Source organism: Trematomus bernacchii, unplaced genomic scaffold, assembly GCF_902827165.1.
Source record: "Trematomus bernacchii unplaced genomic scaffold, fTreBer1.1, whole genome shotgun sequence".
In the NCBI taxonomy this organism is placed as follows: Eukaryota; Metazoa; Chordata; class Actinopteri; order Perciformes; family Nototheniidae; genus Trematomus; species Trematomus bernacchii.
This window is the reverse complement of record NW_022987727.1, coordinates 2,698,320-2,723,351: the sequence shown is the minus strand read 5'-3', so window position 1 is coordinate 2,723,351 and position 25,032 is coordinate 2,698,320. Positions and strand designations below refer to the sequence as shown.

General features: G+C 40.1%; 1 protein-coding gene across 4 annotated transcripts; it reads right to left on the bottom strand.

Annotated features, from left to right (window-relative positions):
* Positions 1 to 3,304: 3,304 nt before the first annotated feature.
* zgc:153867 (uncharacterized protein LOC337226 homolog) lies at positions 3,305 to 12,768 on the bottom strand. 4 transcript variants are annotated; one of them, XM_034145020.1, is made up of 7 exons: positions 10,361 to 10,468; positions 9,925 to 9,952; positions 6,976 to 7,119; positions 6,672 to 6,845; positions 5,271 to 5,348; positions 4,893 to 4,927; positions 3,305 to 3,876 (listed from the first exon to the last, which is right to left on the bottom strand). In XM_034145020.1, the coding sequence occupies exons 1-6, from the start codon at positions 10,361 to 10,363 to the stop codon at positions 4,899 to 4,901; spliced, it is 456 nt and encodes a 151-aa protein (XP_034000911.1). In that variant the 5' UTR covers positions 10,364 to 10,468; the 3' UTR covers positions 3,305 to 3,876; positions 4,893 to 4,898. The 4 variants fall into 4 exon arrangements, with proteins under 4 accessions (XP_034000911.1, XP_034000907.1, XP_034000909.1 ...); XM_034145016.1 differs by lacking the exons at positions 4,893 to 4,927; positions 10,361 to 10,468 and adding an exon at positions 12,601 to 12,768; XM_034145018.1 differs by lacking the exons at positions 4,893 to 4,927; positions 9,925 to 9,952; positions 10,361 to 10,468 and adding exons at positions 9,683 to 9,710; positions 12,601 to 12,768.
* Between the last annotated feature and the right edge of the window lie 12,264 nt (positions 12,769 to 25,032).

Genomic DNA, 25,032 nt, shown 5'->3' with positions numbered 1-25,032 from the left:
AGATCGAGTGAAAATCTGAGATAAGTGGGATAAATCCAGCTGCGTGATTCTGAGCCAGTCATCATGAACAACTGCAATTATATGGCACCTTTTGTGCAAATATAAACGTCGGAAGATGTAAAGTATAGGTGCACATAACAATTGCGGCTATGAAATATCTAAAAAACGTTAGCGTGTTCCATCCAACCTATTATTGTGAGAACCAGAATATATCAAACACCATGAGTTCAATTGATTTTTATTGCAATAATGGTATTGAGGGTGCCATTCAACAAGATGACTAAGCTGAGACGAATGCACCCACTGTCATAGTCTTTACTTTTTAGATTTCTGCTATCCATTCCAATGGCCTCTGATCAAATGGCGTAGCCTATGTTTTGCAACTCATCATTGTAAAATATTTCCCAGAAGTGAATAACACCAGTTGAAATGTAATCCCTGTTGTGATTCACCCTGCATTGGGAACATACTGATTAAAATAACGCTGTCTGAATAAAACCCAGATGTTTCACCTTTCGTTCCTGTTTCCATAATGACACAGGACATCACATCAAGATAAAACAAAACATATTACACACACACACAACACATTTTATGGATGGCATTTGTGTGTGATAAAGTTCTAATTGCCAAGTACATTGTTGACATGGAGGGTATGCACATGATGTCACCGTTTATGTAAGGCAAAAGGTGGCAAAAACATCAAATATGCATCTTAAATTGATAAGAGCTGTTGTGCGATTTACTGTATGAGTAGACTCAACAAGCATTTAGAGCTATCTTTTTTACCATATGCAGAAACAACTAGATTTCATGCAGGAAAACATTGATTTAGAGTAGCATTTTTTCATCAGTATGTTGAACTTTTGGGTAAAATCATATGTTATAAACGGTATTGACGACTCATCAATTAAGTACTTATCATCTTTCATTTCAATGACGTGTTACTGTGAAATGTTTTTGTCAAAATGTATTAATAAACACTGATGATGATGATGACCTTTACAGCTGGTACCTCAGACAAAGGGATATACTCTATGGAAAAAAGCCGCTTAGAGTTTTTCAAAATAAAAGGTGATATATGTGTATGTGTTCAAACCTGTTGACAAACAATCAGAATGTCTATTGGTATTAACTCCAACTGCCTTTAACTTAAAGAGATACTTGTTTGTTTTGGGGTTTTGCAGTTTCACTCAAAAACAGGAGCAATGATGCAGGATGTTGTTTTGCCTGTTATTCTGACTAATGTTCTGATGTTTTCAGATGGAAAAGTAATGTCAGTGCATACCCTCTATATTGTGTGTGTGTTGGGGGGGACAGTATGTATGAATGGATACATAAATACTGTAATATAATGAGGCTGTGAAAAGTAAGAGCTGCAGTGTTTTACTTTCAATAAATGTTGTATAATACGTTACAGGCACGTTTCTGTAATAACACTGCCATATCTACTTAGTACTTTATTTTTGAGAGACCCTGTCAAAGTATCATCACATGTATAAACACAGTTATCCTGAAATGGGCTATCTGGTATGTTGAATTGGCAGAGTAGACAATTGCTATTAAAATATCTATACCCAGCTCGTCTGTTTACTCGCATGTTGTTTTGCCGTGGTCAATGTCAGGGCTGAATAAAGGCTTGTACGTTTTACAGTCATACACACAGCTTTATTTGGAGTGACCACTCGGACATACTGAGAATTAGATATATGAAATGTCTGCGTGGACTTACAGCTGAAAATCGAAGCAGCAGGGGTGTACCACATCCGCCGCCTGCTTCAACATGGATTTCCAATATGTCTTAAGACACTGTGTAAGACACAAAGATTCATACTGCTCTATCGATCTCTGCTTATAATACACCCAGGATCTACAAAATCCAGATGGTTTGTAGATTTCAAATGTAACAATATAAGGATCAATTGTACAAACTAACACAATTGGTTCGGTGTCAAATGAAGCTTGACATTGTTTAAAAAAAGTGTGCCAAGATCATTTGTTAGAGAGCCCACAAATAAAAAAGAAATACATCACGAGATTTGTGTAATCTTACATAAGTAACATTTGCGTTTTTCTCTCAATCTATTGATGATACTACAGGGATTTTATGAAAATCATTGTGTGAATTATCTCACACACACAAAACAGTGAATTTATATTCCTGAATACATAGTATATTTGATCAATGGCAGGGAATAATTTAGCCGACTGAATCTAAGTTTGATTAATCACACTGGGTATATTTTCATAATTGATTCTTCCTTACAAATCACAACTGTGTGCGATATTTAAAACTACATCACTGTGTTGTTATAATTTGACCAGTTTATTAATGTAATGATTTTAATTTTAACATTGCCACTTTAATAGTTTGTGATCAGTGAGAAAGAGTTCATCTTGAATACTAGAAAAAAGGAAAAGTGTCTAATTAGAGACAAGACTTGATGGCATTCTAGACTTAAAGGATTTTGCGAATCTGTTGCTCCTGAGCGGAGAGAGAGGGATGCAGCGGCGCCCGGGCCCAGCCCCCGGCTCTCTCTCCTGGCAGATTCCAGTTGAAAGTTAATTGGACGGGGAGAGGTCTGAGACAGGCTGCGCTGAGGCCCATTAGTGATTCCCCTGTCGAATGCAGAGCCACGAGGATCACAGACTCACAAATAGGAGGATTAAAATAATCAATAGCCTTGACTTCCATCGACCACACACATACACACCGAGTAATTAGTGGACAACCTATTCAGCAGTGGACTATGACACCCTCCTGAACCTTAGCCCACACATAGGAGCTGCACACTCCAATGGCTGGTGTGCCTAATGAGGGGAAATAGCTGTGGCTGCTTGAGAGGAAAATGAAGAAAAGGTCAGGGAGCCACCAAACAGCGTTCTACTGCTCACATCTTGGTGCTTTGTCACCGAATCACTCAGTGTAAAAAATTACAGTTTGGCCACAAGTTATGAACATGGACATTTTGGGGCTGAAAGTGAGAGTTTGCAATGTCGCTAAACAATGTTAACCAATAAGAGAAACCTTGAATTATTTCAGTCAATAATAAATTATATTGGCTTGAGTACCAAAATATACACTCATGATGTGCATTGAATTCTACATTTAGTTAACAAATAGCATAAATGGCAGATCAATATAAGCCTTTTGTATTTCAAACTGAATATTCTGATTACAAAATTAGTCCTTTCACCACATCAGATTCAAGCAGCAACACTGCCCTCTTGTGTCAATGTATAATCATCGATGCATTGCAGTGAGATAAAGCCGAAACAATTATATTGAATCAAAACCACCAAGTTGAGTTTTCAGGAAAAAACATTTATTTAAATGCAGCAACAAAATTTGGTGAATTAAAAACATGGGAACACTTTTGAAATGTTTAATTCTACCTCATGATAGTATGGCTTTGAATATACCGGTTTACTGCAGGATCGGTTCCTCAGCCAAAGCAAGTCTTAGCCAATGATAAAGTAGGTTGCCGACATGTATACTGTTTATATTTATATATATTAATGTCCTATCCAACGTTGACACAGTAGTATCAACATTTACAGTATATCATTATCAATTTATGTCATCCTTAGCGCTGCATCTTGGAATGTTATTGCAAACAATGCTAGCTTTAAGACTCATGAATGCATACAAGTTGGTCACACATGTGAACGGACCTGGCAGCAATAGCCAGGGCCATTTGTGGTCTTTTTTAGGGAATGTAAAGGCACTTCTTAAATTAAAGGTGGAAAACTAATCCATGGAAAAGGATGGGGGGGGCTGTTGAAGCTAACTGCAAAAAGAGGGTACATGTGACAGGATAAAAAAAACGTTGGATGCTCTTCGTCTTCAGCCGTTCATGACCATCCTGACGAGTTCTGTAAACGAGAGGAGAGAGAAAGACAAGAGTTAGGATCGTGGTCTAGATATTGGCAGAGACCCCCTCCAGATACAGCCCCCTCCTCAGCCAGGTCTGGCGAAACTGGGTAGGAGATGCTGCATTTGGAGGCAGATCCCCCACATTCCGTCTACCCAAAGGAGAAAGGGTTATAGAGGGTACTGAGAGAAGGAGGTGAGTTAATCATCTCTATCTCCTATTTAGCCAGAGCATTTGGCAGGGTCTATGATCCAAGAAGAGCTAGTTAGAGAAGCCATCCTTGCTGTATGCTTTCCTCTAGCTGAGAAGCAGAGAAAGGGGGAGAAGATCAAGGGAGTTTAAGTCCAGTCAGAGAGCGGCCAGCTACGAAATCAGCTTCCATCAGTGTAGAGGAGAAATCAAATCAGCACAAAAGAGCAACGTATTGCAATTCTCTGTTAGTAGAAAAAGGGACTGGTCTACTCTACCAAAGCTGGTGGCTGTATTCAAACTCTATAATGTCAGTCTATTTTATCTGATTAAGAAGAAGCATCACTTCTAACACCAACAGAGGAAGAAGCCTATTTGAATAGCAGCAATGACATGCAAATGAGATTAGAAGCGCTGCCTTGCGACCTTCACACACATCCAATAACTCGACAATGGCCACCAGGCTTTCCCTGAATAAAACCAGTCACTTCCTTGTGTGTCTACCCTGTATAAACTGAGGAGGCCCCAGACACATGCAGAGGGGCATGCTTCAGCCAGGGGCCAAGACAGACAGACAGACAGACAGACAGACAGACAGACTACACATGGGGCAGAGCCTCAGGACTAAAGATGAGTGGGACCACCAGGCTTTCCCCACACCTACGGGTCAGATCTACTTTGCAAAAGGACATTGTTCCTGTTTGCCGATATAAAGAGCATAACTACAGGCGATCGGTGTTAGAATGGCCTAATGGGATTGGATTATTTAACAACTAAAATGCAGGAAAGCCTTGAAGTGCCATCTCATGGTAAACCAAATGCCCATACCAGCCCTTAGCCTGACATGATGTGGCGGACAAACGCTGTGGAAGAAGAACAGTTGACACACTGTCAGCGGATATCAATGCACCAATGCATCAATTAGCCACAAGTGGAAAGACACATAAAAAGACAGTAACAGCAACATGGATGGACAACCAGCTCATCACAGACTAAATAAAGCAGAACTGCAGTGACAGTTTAGTACGCTAAAGGGTGTTTCCAATGATGATCAGCATCTCCCACAGCGCACACAGTATAACGCATGACTGAGGATTCATTATCACAATGCCAAGACTGGCTATGATGGTTTCATTCAATAGTTTGCAGGTTTGTAGCAACCGCATCCAGTAAGTATCTTATGTTGTTTATTTCTCTCTCTCTCACCTTCGTAGTTGATGCAGCCATTTGCATCTTCGTGTCCCGCCAAGAGTGTTTCAACTTCCTCCTCTGACATTTTCTCACCTAAAACATAAACATAGAAAATATTTATTCTAACAATATTGTTGATACTACAGTGTTTATTAAAAAGTGATAAGGGATTACTATAATACACTTGCAAACCCAATGATGCAAATCATTTATTTTGATGCCATGTACATTCAGTTTTAAGGACATTTCATCATAATAATCACATACATTAAAGATTGTTAATATAGTGTGTAAACTTAAAATCAACTCAAAATCCAGATACCTAATAAGGAGTAGGGATGGGTACCGAGCCCCGGTATTAAACGGGCCCCGGGGCTGAATTATTAAAGACCGTGGTACCGTTAAGCTCCGACGTTATCGGTCTTTTTATCGGTACTGGAGACATCTAAAAAATATGTCATGTGTATTATTGCTACACAAACATTATATTGCAGTTTTAGTGTCGCCAACTCCGTTTCTAACATGCAAAAAGACTGCAAAATGCGTCATTTTTTGTATTTTCGATCTCTCCAATCCAGACGAGAGATCTCTCTCCCCCGCCTGTGTGCGAGGGGGCGGGGCAGTTTACACACACGCAGCTGCTACATGCAGCAACACACACACACGGAGGAGATGGCGGAGAGAACGCGCTCCGAGGTGTGGTTAAACTTTACCCGTCTCGCTCGTTGCCTAAAGTGCAATAAGAGTTTAGCATGTCAGGGCGGTAACACGAGCAATTTGTCTAAACATCTTGCAAAAGTGCACCACGTTCAGACGGAGAAATGCACCGGGTTCGACTGTCTCTCTAGTACTGTAGCTCTGTAGCCCCATCCACGAGTAACGTTTCCACGTCAGGTATATTATGTATGCTAGCAGCAACACACAGAGCTAACTCAATGATTCAAACATGGGTTAATGATTAGAGGGAACTGAGTTATTTAGTTTGTTAAAGTTTCAGCCATTCTGTTCACAGTTCTGTCATCAGATTATTTAATATGATTTGTTAAAACGTTGTTTCTGTTGATGTGAAATATTATGTATTTCATTTAAATAAAAAGCAATGTTAGTTTTGTTCACAATTTGTTAATTTTCATTTAATTGTTTATTTGAATAGGGACAATGCACATTAATGAACACTTTAGACAAATAATGCTTCAAGTGTAAATATGCCGGATTTTAGCTTTGAGCTAATTTCCATCCGTAGTCCCTGACATACAACATAGGCCTATAGTTAGTTTACCTCATTTTTCTCTCCAAAAGAACCGATAAGAGTACCGTTAAAAGACCGGACCGATAAGCGGTATCGATAAAAGTAGTAGTACCGTTAAAACCTTAACGATACCCATCCCTAATAAGGAGGATGAAAATGTAGCTCACCTAGCGTAGTGAGCACGTGACGAAGCTCTGCTCCCATTACTGTGCCGTTGCCCTCCTTGTCAAAGACACGCAGTCCCTCTACAAAATCCTCCATGGAGCCCTGGTCTTTATTCTTAGCGATGGCCTGGAACATGGGCAGGAACTGCTCAAAGTCCAGCATCTTCATGTTCATCTCTGCAAGAAGACAGAATAAATGCGGTAAGTCTCTAGCTGCAACACACAACTGTGCAATCGAAAGATAATAAGATCATTTATGTACATTTAAGACATACACCTCCCCAGTGTGTTTATTATTCCATCTCACCCTCAGCCTTGGGGTTGCCCAGCACCTTGAGCACCTCAGCGTTGACAGGGTTTTGGCCCAGGGCCCGCATGACGTCCCCACACTGACTGAAGCTGATCTTGCCATCTCCCGTCCTGTCGAACAGCAGGAATGCCTCCTTAAACTCTGCAGGATACACAGACACATGACAAATTAGATTAGGGGATTTCATTATGTTGGAAACTAAGATCAACAAACATGTAATGTAGAATGATGTGAAGAGGGAGGTGATAGGAGGAGAAATGGGACAAAAAGGTAAAGGAAAACAAGCAGACAAGAGAAAGCACAGGTTGTGGCCTGGTCTACGGCCTAAATTAAAGTGAGCAGGCGAGCACACAGCACTACACAGACACATCTGCGTACGTTTCTATATACATATAGATAATAATATAATACAATGTATTATTATATTGTACAACTCTAAGGCCAATTCCTAACTCATGTGCCGTGAAGAAACTGTATTTAAACACTTATTGTGACTAAAATAATCGTTTTCAATCGATACGTCAGAGCGGTGCCACCACAGACAAATAGCTTGCTCTCTCTGGTTGACATTGCAAATGCCCCTCCAACTTCCTTAATTTACCCAAATCTATGTTTTCAGGCAAGTTATCTGGTCAGTCACTTCACTAATGAAACACTACTATCTTTGTCATGGTTGTTGTGGTTTTAAAATGTTCCAAAGATTTCAAATATGGCAAAAACATGTAATAGTCATAGCTTCAAGTTAGTAAATTAACAGCTATAGTATAGATGTTTTCTTATAAAACTGTTAAGATAAGGTTAAAGTAAAGAACTGTCATAAAGGGCTCAACTTATTAAAGAGATGCGTTATCTTGAAGAGGATGGCCACAAACATCCCAAATGCTCTAGGTCTAAACAAAAGTAAACACTCTTCCTACAAAACATCAACATCAGTTTCAGATGGGCATGTAAACTCAAGTTTAAGCATTTTCTAAATTGGCTTAGATCTTTATAGCTATTTGTGTTACAATTGGTCAGAAAACAAAAAGGTCTTAAGATGTAGAAAAGGATGCAAAATGTATTTGACATTTGACTTGCTTAATAAAATAATGTATGAATTAACTACTTAAAGGTGGGGTAGGTAAGTTTGAGAAACCGACTCGAGATACACTTTTTGTTATATTCCATGGAATGCTCTTAACATCCCGATAGCAATGAATATCTTAAGTGCTTTGACAAAAAAATCATAAAAATGTCATCTGTGGAAGCCGTAGTACTGTAAAAAGCACGACCAATCATTTTAGCCGGCCAACTGGATGGCCTACCTGCCTGTCAGCCTTCCATCTGTGCACAAACTTATCTCGTGCCCTCATTGGTCATGTGCACGTTCGTTTGTGTTGGAGGAGGGGCTCTGTAAGGAAGTGGCAGATTTTTTCCGGCTGTGTATTTTCAAATTCTAGCACACTCGAGCTGGTTTCTCAAATTACCTACCCCACCTTTAACTCATCTGTGTTAATTGTTGTGAGTCTTAAACAAAGACATAGCAGAAACTGTAAAGTATTTAAGAAATTCAGTCAATCACTTCCAAAACTATCAAGCAAAAAACACAGCACTCATTAAACAATGTGAAAGTAATACTGTTCTGTTAATGTCAATATAGTGTAATCTCTAAAAACATGTCACTCATTTTATGGTAGCAATCAAAGATCAATGTGTAGTAAGTAGTCTTATCTTCTATTTCAGCAAGAATATATCTGGTTTGAATATATTCCTTATAAAACTTTAAAAACAAGATTCGACTTCTCTGCTGCTCCCCAACTCCACTTTGACATGTTATAGTACTATCTTGACTACTTCTCAAAGAGTACAACACATTGAGTAGTTGTGTTGTTGTGTTGTTGTTGTTTAAGGGGAACTACCTAGGCGTTATCATTTATCAGCTATGATGCAATCGTGTCATTCATCACAGGGTTGATGAATTTAGCTTTGTCTAACATTAGACATTGTAAGACAGTCAAACAGCTTATCTAAAAATCTAGCTATCAGGGCGACATGCAGTCAGATTACACAACATCCGGGCGGCAGTTTGGTCCTAATGTTATGGGACAAGCTATTCCCCAAAAAAAGCTCAGGCACTGTTGTGGAGTTGTTCCTGTTCTGAGGAATGTGCCTCTTCCCTTCTGGGGTGTGAGCACTTTTCCCAACACCATATTTGGTATTAGAGGAGTGGAGGAAAGTAGGAGGAGAGTGAGAGTAGCTATAGCCTATTATGTCAGTGTGATTAAACAAACCAGCCTTAGGACAAAAACCATGCACCACTGTATCCAGCACCAAAAAAGGGCACGCTCTAGGAGATGAGCTGCTTGGAAGATAACAGGCAAAGTTTATGGCAAGCTGACACAACCAGGAATGAATACAGTCCAACAGAACAAGACTTATGAGGACAAATGTGACCCTGGCTACTTTGGCTTACTAAGTGCTGCTAATGCATGATTGACCACGTAAAAACACTGCAACAAACTGTCAAAGCGGGGAAATAGTATTATAACGTTATATGCACAATATGACTGATTTTGACGTACCAAACAACAGTGCAAAGCAACTATCATTCACATTTATTACAGATTTGTTTTTTTTTACCAAAATCTACATGCAGATCACACCCTAAACACACCGAGATAGCCATCAGTTTTGTGCTAAGGCGGTCCCTCTTTCAGAGACTTACCATGAATCTGATCCAGGTTAAATTCAATCTGGAAAGGACAAGCAGTTGCAAGTGGAAAGTGATGAAACAGTACGGAAATAAAGAAGGCAAACCTAGCCTAAAACCATAACTACTATGACAGGCGGGCATTGAGCAGGATGATAGTGAAGATACAGGGCAAAGTGTCATCTTAAAGAAGCAAGAATGAAAGCATGCAATACAGGAGAGAACTTGAAGAGCTACAAAACAAAATCAAAACTCACCAAGGATTTGATCTTCCGAGAAGTCAGACTGTTCAAAGAGAAATAAGGCTACATGAAAATTGTTCCTTTTGCTACGCAATAAAAAGGCTAGCTTGGGTTGACTTCAAAAGCTTTTGAACATAGTTTGAAAATAGTTAGATCTATTCAAATCAGATATTTGCTAACTAAAGCACATTCAGCACAGATTCATTTACAAGTACATATTCCAGCGACATTAATTAGCTTGTCGTGTGATTGTTAACTTTATCTACAGTTACCGTGCAGGCTAATGTTAGCTTCTCAAAAAGTTGCACTTCCGCTAGCAACCCGCGAGCCATTTCAGACACTCAAACTCAACTTAACACCGTTGTAAAGCTAAAACAGTTTCTATAAAGAAGAAGCTAATCACACAAGATAAATGGTAATGTTATTCAAGTCGAGTGGAACAAAAACCCACCATGGTTCTGTTGGCTGAGGTGTGTTCGAGGCGTCTGCTAACCAAAGAATGTGTGACGGTCTCAGAGAAGGTTGAGAAAACCCCAGCAGCCGTGCGTCATGACGTAGCACGCACGACGTCCTAGCTTCAGGGCGAATAGCTACGCTCCATATATAGGAATATAAATGTGGGTATAGCTTGTGATTTACTGGACACTAATTATATCCATAAACCTCCTTAAACTACTCACTTTATGACTGAGGTGACAGATACAAGTGTTAAGTACATTTAGGGGTGTAAACTTTTCAATTTTTTTTACCTTATTTAGTGTTAACCTTAAATCTGAATTACATACTTTTTGGGGATTCTGTGACATCACAATTTATATTAGATTAAACTAACATTACAATGACTTTTTTTGTAAAATATTTTTTAGATTTTGTGACAAAAATTGAATATTTGAATCCTCGTTATGTCGGGTAATTTGAGAATTAGGTCAGTGAAGACTGACATCTTGTGTCAAAATTACAACGATCCATATTCATGGATTCTGGATAAATACGTTTTAGCATCTGCACTGATGTTGTCGAAAACCCATATAAGACACACATTCTTATGCCAAGGACAGTGATAAATGTCTAAATATGTTCAGAGGTGATTTTGAATGTAAATTACTTTTAGGAACGTGCACTTAACCTTGCAGAGTAATGAGTGAAATCAATGGACTCTACTAAGGGATGTTAATTAGGACCAGTAGAGTCTTTGATTATGCACAGGTTTAGGATGTTTTAAATGATCTTTGTCTATTTGTTGTGTGAGTTTGACTTTGATGATTTTGCCCTTAATTGGGTAAATGAATGCATCAAAGATTTGAGTGTCTGGCCGTAAAGGAATGATGGATCATTTTCGACCAGTGAGATCATGGACTGCTGCTACATCTCTTAACTAAAGAACCGTCCTCCCCCAGCCGGAGCTCTGGCCTCCTGTCATGTCTGTGGTCCCACTGTGAGCAGAAGCGGGCTTCTTAACTTGGCCCAGATATTCTCACAGGCTAAATGGGACACTCCATCATGCAGCAAGAATGACACAGTGTAACACCTAAAGCACATGAAGATGGCAGCAAAGCTAGAGCACAGACAAAGCTAAAGAATATTAGCACAAAGTCTAATGTGGGCATCAATATAAATTGAGTTTCTTCGAAGACATATTTACACTAAAACATATTTATCTTATTGACCTTTAATCTATGTTTTGGACTTACTGTATGTTAACATGTTTTCCTTGGTCACGTTACATACTTTGTTTATTTAATCCCAATATGTCTTTCCATTTTATTTATACTTATTAAATGTAGAAACACATTTTTGTATAATATCATTTATTAGTATTATTTATCCTTGTCCAGTCATTCAGAGGGTTAAAGAAATGGGATTTACATTTTAGATTATATAATAAGTAGTACCCTAAAGCAATATTTAATCTTTTTAACAGATAGCAAACAAATTAGGTAAGGATCCCTTTCAAATGTATTTTAGAGCTGTGTGAAGGTTATATTTTAATGAACAGACTCTTTGCTCAGTGCCTTTTTGCATTAAATGTTTTATTTTGTAAGGTAAGCAGCCAAAATTTGGAACTACCATATGCGATATGATTTCCATTAATCAATGGGCTTCAGCTTGGTCAATTTTTACAAAAGCTTTTATCTAAGTTGAAGGACAGAAGCTCTGCTCTCTTTGCAGCCAGTGTGTAGCTTTGAAAAGTGGGGCAAGTAAAAACTCTCTGAATTATTAATCTTGTGAAGAATAACACATTTTCTCATGCTGCGGTATATGAATAAGGGATTTAGTTGAGTTATTTTAGTTATTCTAATCAGTGGTGTAGTCACATTGATTTGTTGAAATCATCTTCCTAATGAAAGAATTAGCACATACTGTGGCAGAAAAGGCATCTTTCTCCCTAAGGAGGCCACTGACTGACTGACAGCTGCACTTAGTGCCCCATTTCTTTCTTTAGCTTAGAATCAGTCTCATTCCAGATTGAATCTCACAATTTATTAGCGTCAGAAGAAAGCTACATTGCAAATGATAAGCATGTTGTGCTTTTACAGAACTTATTGGCAAACAAATTACTATCTTGTATCTCTACCTGTGCTTTATCATCGTGGTTACATCTTGACTACAGAAAATAGGATTAATAGGACTCAGAGGCTAATTGATGAGTGCCCCACATTAGCTTTGTCATAAAAATCATACACAACTCACCTCTAGGGTACTGGGATCAAATGGTGAATCAGAAAGATGCAGCATCCTAGGTTTCTGCTCCGGAGCAGATTTTGGAGCTGCATGGAGGCAGGGATAAGGAGGACCCAGTCTGGGTTGGTCCACTGGTGAAGGAGACTTCTTAATGGAGGATTCTCTTTTAGGAGCCATTCCTATTTTCTTCAACAGGCGAAAACTTGATGAGAGATATGTGCACCGGTGCTGCTGGATGCTATGAGAAGATGTCAAGCTATGAAGTAAAGTGTGCCAGTTGTGAATATCCTGTGGAAGGGAGGGGAGAGGAGGCAGGTTGATGATGCTCAGGTTCTGGTAGGTGAGACAGAGGTCTACTGTAAAGCATGTGCAAAGCATAGGAGGAATTGCGATACAAGCTAAAGTGCAGATTGAAAAGGGGGATGGAGAAAGAAGCAGGCTCCGCCGTATGACTTCAAGCATACACTTTTATTTGGGTCAGCAATGTGTGTGAGTGTGTGTGTGTGTGTGTGTGTGTGTGTGTGTGTGTGTGTGTGTGTGTGTGTGTGTGGTGTGTGTGTGTGTGTGTGTGTGTGTGTGTGTGTGTGTGTGTGTGTGTGTGTGTGTGTGTGTGTGTGTGTGTGTGTGTGTGTGTGTGTGGCAGCCATGTAAAAGATGTCTGTGTCAAACTCAGGACTAAGATGTTAGCCTATTTTGATTCAGACTCAATTGAAGAAATCCTATGAGAAGTGTCATATATGATGTCTCCCCATTACAAACAAGGAGCTTAACAATAGGTTGGTTTAGAAAAAATACATGTTTTCTTTGTTTCTGTTTTTCCAGACACTTCCTCCTTCTGTTTCCTGTATACACGAAGACACGGATGCTGCATGAAGGAAGAGGTGTGAAATAGTGCATCATGATTAGAGCCACATTTAGACTCGAGCCTATGTGTTGTTCTGTGAAGGTTGGGGCTTGAATGTCAACAAATTATACAGATACAACTCACTAACCTTTACCCTTTCAGCACCCAGGACAGCAACCCTGAAAACATGTGGTGCGTTGGGGAGTTAACTGTCTTGAGAAGTAACATTTATCACACACATTAATGCAGCAATGATGTTAATCTATATGTATATAATACTTAAACACTGACGTAGACCATGATTTCTGCAGAATATGTAATTCTACTTTTGATGCGGCATGTAAGAACATTATGCTGACGTACCCACTTTTAATAAAGAAAAAAATCTAAATGCAGGACTTGTAATCTTTTGGAGTAGTTTTATATATTGCTAGTGTTACTTTGACATAAGCAAAGGATCTTAAAATGCCTTCCCCCACCCAGTGGCGGCGCCAGATATTTTCTTTTGGGGGTGCTATGGGTTAGCTTGACGTTTAAGAAGGCCGGGAATTATACACCCAGCCAGGCCACTACCAGTATTTGTTTGTGCCATTTTGCTGGATTTATTTGTGAATATTTACAGCGTTGCTGCCCATAGTGATAGCCCTATAGTTTAAATCTACTACCCAATAATAAACATATGGACAGGGGTTACTATTTTAAAAAATGTGCAAATGTATTTGGGAACCTATCCATGTGAACATATTTTGGGGGTGAAGATTTTTATTTTTATTTTGGAGTTAAATGCATCAATCTGGTGCATTTTGAGGGGAAAATAGAGAGACTAGATCTATGGAAACACCCATATGAAACAGAACTGTATACATTTAAATAATCATAAAATCATAAGAACATGGCCATAATAATAACCAATAACATACCATATCCAATATTTAAAAAAAATTGAAAGTTGTTTATTTATTTATTTTTGGTTCATTTATAGTTGTGAGTGTGTCTGGGCTCCTGAATCAGCATCTCCCCCCTCTCCCCCCTGCTCCTTTTGGCAGCAGCAAAGACTAGTTTTAGCTCTCAACACGTTTTTAAAGTTTATCTTACCTTTTTTCACCTATTTAACATTTTTTTCTTTTTATTCATGCATATTTTACTTATCACTCCCCCCTCAAATGGAAATATGTGTTTACATAAATGGTGACCAAACCGTTTGAGACCCACTGAGATAACTTAAGACTACTATCTAAACACTCAGAGAGTCCTTAACCTCACCTGAGCTGTAGTTAACTCTCTCAGTCTGACAGCAGAGGACTCTCCCTCCACCTTGTTGTTGAAACAGCTCCTTATATCTTTTAGAGCAGCTAGCTAACTAGATGCTAACAACAAAAATACAAGTAACCGGTGCTCTCTCGGGCTTTGATTTATGATCGGTATGGAAGTGGCCATGTCGGCAGGCCACATCATGTAGCCGTGTCTCAATTCAGGGGCTGCACCCTTCGGAGTACGCAGCCTACACGGTCCACGGAGGACCCAGCCCACGAGCTGGACCGAGCGGCCTACGAAATGACATGGGGCCTTTCTTATTTCTCTAATTTCCCCTCCTCGACTCCTCGAATCCTCGGTCCTCCGGTAGTGACTCGGAAATGGTTTTCGGCACGCCATGTTGAAGGACATCTAATTTCTCTAAATGCAATATAATACATTAACCGTGCTTTACCTGAACCTCATCATGACACTAGAGAGGACGGCATAATTGTAATTTCCCGTGTTCGGTGAATGCAACAGAGGCAAGACACCAGACCAACCAGAGAGTTGAATGGAAATAAACATCTGTCTTATTGGCTGACAGGTACCTATCCTGTGAGCTGTGACAATATTTAAACTGTCAGTCGGACTCAGAGTTTTTGAAGATGGACATAAGAAAAACATTTCTTAAAAAATACGACAATTCTCAACTGAGCTGAGGTTATCTGAGACTCTCAGTCTGACAGGAGAGAGTTCTCCCTCCACCTTGTTGTTGAAAAAGCTCCTTATATCCGTTAGCGTAGCTAACTAGCACCAGATGCTAACCACAACGATCTCCGGTACCGGTGCGCGCTCTCTCTCGCTCGCTCGCGCACGCACACAAAATGACTCGTGCCACACACACAGAGCAGAGCTTGAATGAAACACAGAGACCCATAAGTAGGCTACTTGTACTGTACTACTGTAGCATATTACTTTCGAATCAATCATTTTTCAAAATATGAATTTTACACATAAAAAAAAAAAAAGACACATACATTTCTTAGGGGTGCTTAGGGGGTGCTATGGCTATCCTGGGGGGTGCTTCAGCACCACTGCCCCCACCTGTTTACACACCATGTATAGTCTAGCAGCAAGTCCTCAAAAAAGGCTTTTGTTTTCGAGATACCCCTACCCGAGGTAGAACAAATGACAACAATGATTTTTCTTATCTTTAGGGTCTCCCATTAATGAAATTAATTGTTGTCACATTTTATTTTGGGGGAAAAAATGTTTTTTTGGTTCTTCTTTAGAGCTACCCAATCCCTGAAAAAGAGCCAAATTAGACCAGGCCGAATATGGGAAAGGTGGCAAAAAAGCCCATAACTTGAGAATGATCACTCTTTTCCTCTTCAGATTTGCTGAGGTATGAACCAGGTGGCTGTCCTACATCACCAAATAGTCAGACAATTATTTAACTAAAGAAATACTGAATTATAGTCCTGTAAACTTAGCTTTAGTTTAGACGGAATTTGTACAATCACTTTTCTCTAATTTATCAGAAAAACAGTAATCCCTAAAAGATATACCATTACTGAATTGTCTAGGGTGCTATTGAACACTAACCAGTAGTTGTATGGAAATATCTGGTACAGTTCTATTGCAAATTAGATTTCTTTAGACATAGGCCTACCTCTTCTCTGAGACAGTCAAATTCCGAATGGGGGAGAAGTGGCATAATAGCCTATAAGTTAAGAATGCTCACTCTGATGGTCATTATATTTGGAGAGGGAAATACCAGGTGGCTGAACTACATCACCAAATAGTCAGAATAAGAGTAACCCAATAAAATAAAGTGTATTAGTTCTAAATTGCAAGCCTCTAAAACATAGGTGTAAATAGTACATGTTTTATTGAAACTGGAACCTTAATTCAATGTACAGTATATAAATCATCAAATAATTCTGTGAGAGGTCAAGTATATAGATACTAGAATATCATGTTAAATGTCAGGTTCCTCAGAAACGTTAGGAGAAACATTTTGACATTCTGCACAGCAGGTGCAGAACTCCGTACAGGGAAGGCCAACAGAGAGGCACTGGCACTGTCCACACTCTCCACACTTTGCATCTTTGCAATACAAGTGAGTAATGTCTCTCACTTCTCTAGGTGCTGGGGGTTTTGTAAATAGCACTGGTTGAATGGCCCCATCTCTGACAATCCACCCCTTGCCAACAGGACTCCATAACAAGGGTTTGTGACACCATATCGCTGTCTGAAACATTGCTCTTTACATAATGTTGAAATGCATCCTCTGTTGGCGGCAGATTTTCCGAGGCTGCATCTGTTGTTGATGCAATTATGAACCTCAGTTCATCCAAGTTTGTGCACATCAGTCCAATTTCCTTTTTATTTTTTCCATATAGCAGAAGCACAAATTCTCTTGCGACTGGCAAAGACTCTTCCAAGCTGGCAGAGAGTCCAAAATGTTTTGAGTTTGCTGAGATGGGTCTTGAGTTTGGTGAATGCTGTTGTCTTTCCTATTCTGTACAAACTACTTGTTGTGCCACAGCCAGTGAGTGCATGACATGCTGGTAGACAGTTAGACATGTAGTTGCCGCCCAGCTTCAGGACCATCTCCAGCTAAACGGCCTCTTTGAGAAATTCCAGTCCAGTTTCCGTTCCGCCCACAGCACTGAAACAGCTCTGGTCAGGTTCACAAACGACCTGCTGATGCTGATTGTCTTTCCTATTCTGTACAAACTACTTGTTGTGCCACAGCCAGTGAGTGCACGACATGCTGGTAGACAGTTAGACATGTCTTTTCCAATTTTCTCACATATGGTGTTGATGGGGACATATCTCTCTCTCATTCCATGGCCTGCATGCATGTACACTAGAGATGAACCAAACATGTATTTGCTTGCATAATATATGAGCAGTACTTCCACAACTGTGTCATCAGACCTCACAATGATGCAGGAATATGACTCTGCAAGATGTATGGCATGGAGCACCATCCTTGTGTCTGTCTCCTCCTGATCACAGTGATGTCAAACTGCTTACTCCTGCTGTGCAGATGCTCTTCACCTCCTCCCCTTCGTCAAATCCTGAGTGTAGTCTCTGTGGGGCAGCAGTGAGTTGCTCACAAACATGCACAGTGCAGTCTTGTTTCCACTATCCTCAAGTACTTCCTGTAGTTTGGGACATTTGTTTTGCCAGTGATAACATGTGTAGGCCTTCCATCACTTGCACCTCTCCTTTGCCTCTCCAGGTCTTTGATTGACTGTGGGCCGTCATACCTGTCAAATACCATGACCACACATTTAATTTCTTGTTTTCTATATATATATATATATATATATATATAATATGTGCCAAACACTCAGTATGATTTTGTGAACGGGTGTGTCAATGCAGGTGCATTTAAAAAAGTGCAGATCTGTAATGAGGACCCAGCTCTGAAGAATAACCCACAGAGACTACACTCAGGATTTGACGAAGGGGAGGAGGTGAAGAGCATCTGCACAGCAGGAGTCAGCAGTTTGACATCACTTGTGTCTGTCTCCTCCTGATCAGGAGGAGACAGACACAAGTGATGGTGCTCCATGCCATATTGCAGAGTCATATTCCCGCATCATTGTGAGGTCTGATGACACAGGTGTGGAAGTACTGCTAATATATTATGCAAGCAAATACATGTTTGGTTCATCTCTAGTGTACATGCATGCAGGCCATGGAATGAGAGAGAGATATGTCCCCATCAACACCATATGTGAGAAAATTGGAAAAGACATAATAATAATAATAAATTGTATTTGTAAAGCACCTTTCATTGCTAAAAGCAATCCCAAAGTGCTACAGGAGGCGTAAGAAACAAACAAAATAAACAAAAGTTTAATCAAAGGCTTTTTTTTTTAAATAAAGGTTTTTAGGCCTTTCTTAAAGGCGGCAGTGGTCTGTGGGGTCCTCAGGTGGTCTAGGAGGGAATTCCACAGGTGAGGAGCAGCTGCACAGAAAGCCCGATCCCCCATTGTGCGGAGTTTGGTCCTCGGGGGGCGAAGCAGATGGTTTGTTGTGGAACGGAGGTTGCGTGTGGAGGTTTGTGATGCGAGTAGTTCTTTTAGGTATGAAGGAGCATTCCCGTGGATGCATTGATGGGCGAGCAGTGAGATCTTGTATTCAATCCTGAATGAGACAGGAAGCCAGTGGAGGGAATGAAGGACGGGTGTGATGTGATTGTACTTTCTCACCCTCATCAGGATCCTAGCGGCACTGTTCTGTATGTATTGAGGAGAGCGTTACAATAGTCAAGCCTTGAGGAAACGAAGGCATGGACCAGTTGTTCAGCATCTGACAGGAGTTTTGCAATGTTCCTGAGGTGGTAGTAGGAGGTTTTGCACAGGTGTTTGATGTGGGTGTCAAAGGTCAGATGTCGGTCAAATCTTACACCCAGGTTGGTAACTGATGTGGAGAGGGGTATGTTTTGGCCAGAAAAGGTGATGTGGGTTATGGGGGATGACTGGACCTGGTTTGGTGTGTCAACTAAAATAGCCTCTGTTTTGGAGCTATTTAGCTACAGGAAGTTTTGTTGCATCCAAGCCTTTATCTCCTCAATGCAGGTGTTAAAGGATGTTGATGGGAACGGTGATGATGATGGTGACAGTGAGGATGCATGTGGGATAGGGTCTGTCTTTATATATAGCTGCGTGGCATCAGCGTAGCAATGGAATTATATTCCATGCTTGCTGATGACACGGCCAAGGGGCAGAGTGTACAGGGTGAACAGAGTGAGCCCGAGAACCGACCCTTGAGGGACACCACAGGTGACTGGGTGTGTCTGGGACCTCGCACCTCCCAAGGAGACGTACTCTTCCAGACAGGTAGGACTGGAACCAGCTCAGGGCGGAGTCAGAGAGTCCGATGGTGTATTGGAGGCGCTGAAGGAGGATGTTATGGCCGACAGTGTTGAATGCTGCAGTCAGATCCAGGAGGATGAGGAGAGATGGGGAACCAGTGTCAGCCGCCATCAGCAGGTCGTTTGTGAACCTGACCAGAGCTGTTTCAGTGCTGTGGGCGGAACGGAAACCGGACTGGAATTTCTCAAAGAGGCCGTTTAGTTGGAGATGGTCCTGAAGCTGGGCGGCAACTACATGTCTAACTGTCTACCAGCATGTCATGCACTCACTGGCTGTGGCACAACAAGTAGTTTGTACAGAATAGGAAAATTCACCAAACTCAAGACCCATCTCAGCGAGCTCAAAGATCTGGCCCATTTTGGACTCTCTGCCAGCTTGGAAGAGTCTTTGCCAGTCGCAAGAGAATTTGCGCTTCTGCTATATGGAAAAAATAAAAAGGAAATTGGACTGATGTGCACAAACTTGGATGAACTGAGGTTCATAATTGCATCAACAACAGATGCAGCCTCGGAAAATCTGCCGCCAACAGAGGATGCATTTCAACATCATGTAAAGAGCAATGTTTCAGACAGCGATATGGTGTCACAAACCCTTGTTATGGAGTCCTGTTGGCAAGGGGTGGATTGTCAGAGATGGGGCCATTCAACCAGTGCTATTTACAAAACCCCCAGCACCTAGAGAAGTGAAAGACATTACTCACTTGTATTGCAAAGATGCAAAGTGTGGAGAGAGTGGAAAGTGCCAGTGCCTCTCTGTTGGCCTTCCCTGTACGGAGTTCTGCACCTGCTGTGCAGAATGTCAAAATGTGTCCCCTAACGTTTCTGAGGAACCTGACATTTAACATGATATTCTAGTATCTATATACTTGACCTCTCACAGAATTATTTGATGATTTATATACTGTACATTGAATTAAGGTTCCAGTTTCAATAAAACCTGTACTATTTACACCTATGTTTTAGAGGCTTGCAATTTAGAACTAATACACTTTATTTTATTGGGTTACTCTTATTCTGACTATTTGGTGATGTAGTTCAGCCACCTGGTATTTCCCTCTCCAAATATAATGACCATCAGAGTGAGCATTCTTAACTTATAGGCTATTATGCCACTTATCCCCCATTCGGAATTTGACTGTCTCAGAGAAGAGGTAGGCCTATGTCTAAAGAAATCTCATTTGCAATAGAACTGTACCAGATATTTCCATACAACTACTGGTTAGTGTTCAATAGCACCATAGACAATTCAGTAATGGTATATTTTTTAGGGATTACTGTTTTTCTGATAAATTAGAGAAAAGTGATTGTACAAATTCCGTCTAAACTAAAGCTAAGTTTACAGGACTATAATTCAGTATTTCTTTAGTTAAATAATTGTCTGACTATTTGGTGATGTAGGACAGCCACCTGGTTCATACCTCAGCAAATCTGAAGAGGAAAAGAGTGATCATTCTCAAGTTATGGGCTTTTTTGCCACCTTTCACATATTCGGCCTGGTCTAATTTGACTCTTTTTTTAGGGATTGGGGTAGTTCTAAAGAACAACCAAAAAAACATTTTTTCCCCCAAAATATAATTTGACAACAATCAATTTCATTAATGGGAGACCCTAAAGATAAGAAAAATCATTGTTGTGTTTTGTTCTACCTCGGGTAGGGGTATCTCAAAATCTGAGGGCCCTTCCTGCTAGGCCTGCAGTATGAAAACCACGATAAAACAAGAGGGAGACTGTAGTCTAAAATAGAGCCACTAGATGTCACTGCTATACAGCAGGAAGACTCGACCCCATAAAGCTTTTGGCTACAACTCGATTCAAATAATAATAATAAAATTAAAAACTCTTGTCAGTAAAATGTAGGTTTACCTCAAGGTTTTCATTCAACAAAAATACTCAGTGACTTAATATAATAAAATATATATTTTACAATACAACAATAACAATAACAATGTATATTCTGCTTTGCTTGATAACAAGTTATCGTCTGTCAATCATCTGATCTAGTGGTAGGAAGTACTTTTGGCTACATTTTCTCATTAACTGTGCTAAAGTAGCCTACTATTTTGAGTTACTGATAGCCTACTTTGCTTGTGTCTTGTTTAATTCCTGCTGCTTAATACATATACTCTAATATATTCCATTACTTTTTACAATTATCTGTGTGCTATAGTTGCCTACCGACGTGCATATTCAGATTGCTATTCAGATTAGGCCAACAAAATATAATCACAAATACATTACAATATGGCAATTCATTATAATACAAACATATTACATACATATTTCTGAAACCGTCCATTCTGCATAATAAGTAGGCCTACCATAATATTGGAACTTCCAAAAAAGACGACTTTAGCCGAAGTATTATGATATATGCAATGCAAGTGACGTATTTCGATGTGAAATGGTTGGATTTAGCGTCAGGGTGCTGATCATAAAACAGATTTACAACTTTTGGCGTCACTCTACCCGCTCATCCAATAATCAATTCTGCCCACTCGTCAGTGGATTTTTGGCCCAATCCATCGCGCGCTCAATGGGCCTTGAAATTACCGTTTATGTGGCGCGTCAAAAACAATAGCGACATAAGACCCTCGCTGCGAGACCAACGGCACTACTGCCGCTTTAATAGCGGATAACACATGCAAAATAAAATAAAAATACAAACAAAAAAAGTTCTCTCGATTATCAGAATATCATTAAATAAAATAAAATGTAGGCTACAATATAGATAAGCTTTTTCTTATTTTATTTTTATATTGTTTATAGATTCGGTCAGCCTGCAGCCTATTCACTTGCTAATAGCTCTGATCGCTTATGAGTCTGCCGAGCAGACAGCTCAGTTTAAGAAGATTAGCAGTGCCTCACGTTTTCTCATCATTTGCAACAATAATCCACCACAAAAGGCTAATAATAACAACAGCAATATCCCTTTGGTCTGCTTTCAAATAGATTATCTACAATATGCCGTTATTAGCAAATTGGAATATTATATCCTATTATGACATCCATGTTTCTGCATAGTTCTTAACATCTCTGAAATTAATTTTCAAAATTGTTAGACACTCAATTTGATAAATTACCATCATCAGCTTCCCTTTCTTTCATTTTGTGTGCAGTGTTGTGTGAGCAAATTCAATTACTTCAACTTAAAGGAAATGTTTCAACAGATCCTCTGAGGTGCCCCAACTGACTAATGAAATTATGGCAGTTCTCCCACCTAATGTCATTCAAAGTCCCCCCTGCTACAGCAAATCTCCAAACCACCTGATTTATTTTTAATGATATTACACCCCTCAGTCGGCAGTGTCATGGTAATAATCGGGGCTGCTCCAGCTGCCTCTAGATCACATTAGCCAGGCTTAATATTGACAGTGCTGGGCCTACTAAACAATGAGGCTATGGGGATCGGGAGCTTAGAGGCTGCCTAGCCAATGGGCATACTGCAGGAGGTAGAGGAGGTGCAGGCCAGGATGTTCCAGTTCCCTATGCCCTCGAGGACTGGCACCATCATTAGGCAGCATCTTCTATAGTCCTGTGGAGCTTTAAACCCACCACTACAAGATCCAGACCCCAACCAGCACCCATACATCAAAACCATACTGACAAGGGACCATGAAACTAGTGGCAACTTGATTCCCTGCTATTCCTTTACCGGATGGAGAGACCTGCCGGGACAGCAGCTTAGCCGCCCCACCTTGTGTGACTTCCTGCTGTGACAAAGTCTTAGGAAAGCTCAGGAAAAACTGCTCTGCAGAGCTCACCTTGTGTCAGCGTGGATCAGCTGTTAAAAGTTCATTGTCAAGACTACAGACAAATGAAAGCAATTTCTGCATTTATGTACAGAAAATAAGGTCTAACAAAAAAAGATAAATCATGGGAAACACTAATAAAAATATTTACTTATATTTTGTTATTTTGGACGTATACACTAATATGCAAGAAAAACCTTTTGCAATTTGAAAAGTGCTTTTATCCGTTAGTCTAATTTATGTTGCAGGCTTGTCTAGTTGCTGTATTAGCATAATGGTCACACTGGGAATCAGATAGGCCACTTGTGGGACACTCACACCTGATCACAGAGACACCATGGCTCTTTGCCAATCACACCTCCAGAGTTGATTCTCCCAATTAAAAATCACCTGGATTTATTCTTGGATTTGTCAGGTTGTTCAACATCAGTTAGATGTCCCTGTACACTGAGGTTTTTTCTGTCACAAATTGTTGTTTGGATCGTAGGGGATTTTACACGGGGGCCCACAGATTACCGTCCTTGATTAGTGGTTGGGTGTAATCCTTTCAGCCCCTCTCTCTCCTAAACACCCCTGGGATATGCCCGTCTCCCTGAGGACCGGCAGCATGGCAGATGGATCCTCCTCCCCCTCTTTTGCCCCCTCTAACAGCACACCCAAAAACACTGTTGATGTCCTGGGACGGAGGTTGTAAAGTATCCTGAATATGAAACCACAGGCACCTTTGTTTAATGGCTCTCTCCCCACTTAGTGAGAATTGCCCTCAGGCCTGATTCCCATTCTGTAGCTAAATTTCTGCCCGATTGGAATGTTTTCCAAGTCCATTAGCCTAAAGGAAGAGGAATAAGATGCACACAATCTGCTCATATTGTCTGGGTGAGATTCTGCTAGATCTTATCAAAGCAAACCTTTTGAACCAGATAACTATAATTTGTTGACATCTTAGTTTTCTGGATATGCTAGCCATTTGCCCAGAAATGTATGCTTGTGTGAAGTCAAAACATGGGATCATATTCCTACACAAGGAGATATAGACAGCTTTCCTCTTGTCAGTCGGGCATCAGTTCACACATATGCCTTTTTTGAGTCTCCATTGTGTGTCTTGATATATTGTACGATGGCATGCAGATGGCACAGTGAAAACCTGCAATTGCAAACTTAAATTTAGGTTGTTATCATTATGAATATCATATAGTTTGAGAGAAAAAACACATGTATGCATAAAATAGAACAAATGGCTTGAGTTTTAAAAAGTATATTTAGTTTTTGAAATGACAAAAAAATAACACAATTTAGACTTATCTCCCCTATCTTCAAAATCTTGTTTAAATGTTTTACAATAAAAATGACCACATATTTAAAGAATAAACAACGATCCAGGTATTTAACTGAGGTTAAAAGTCCACAACTGTGTGTGCATTTGTGTGTGTTAGACCACTGATGTTCCCCTGTGTGCAGCATAGTCAGCAGGCCTGTCAGAATCTCCCTCAGGAAAGTCTGCTATGTAGCATATTCAGCCTCAGTGAGCAGCAAACGGGGAGAACTGAGCCCAGGGACTTCTTAACACCCAAACACACACAATTACTGTAAAGCTAAGCTATAAAATGTAAATAACTGGTGCATACGCACATGATTAACTTGCTCAAGAAACTTTTCTCAAAAAACAATGAAACAGATACAACCTTTAAAAGTTTAAAAATGAATACAGGTTGCCA

Excerpts from the sequence above, each read along its gene's own strand:
- zgc:153867 (XM_034145016.1), bottom strand. The coding sequence starts at position 12,768 with ATGGCTCCTAAAAGAGAATCCTCCATTAAGAAGTCTCCTTCACCAGTG. Across the intron at positions 7,120-9,924 it reads CTCGGAAGATCAAATCCTTG|AGTTTAAGGAGGCATTCCTG; the intron begins GTGAGTTTTGAT and ends TGTATCCTGCAG. Across the intron at positions 3,877-5,270 it reads TGGCTGCATCAACTACGAAG|AACTCGTCAGGATGGTCATG; the intron begins GTGAGAGAGAGA and ends TCTCGTTTACAG.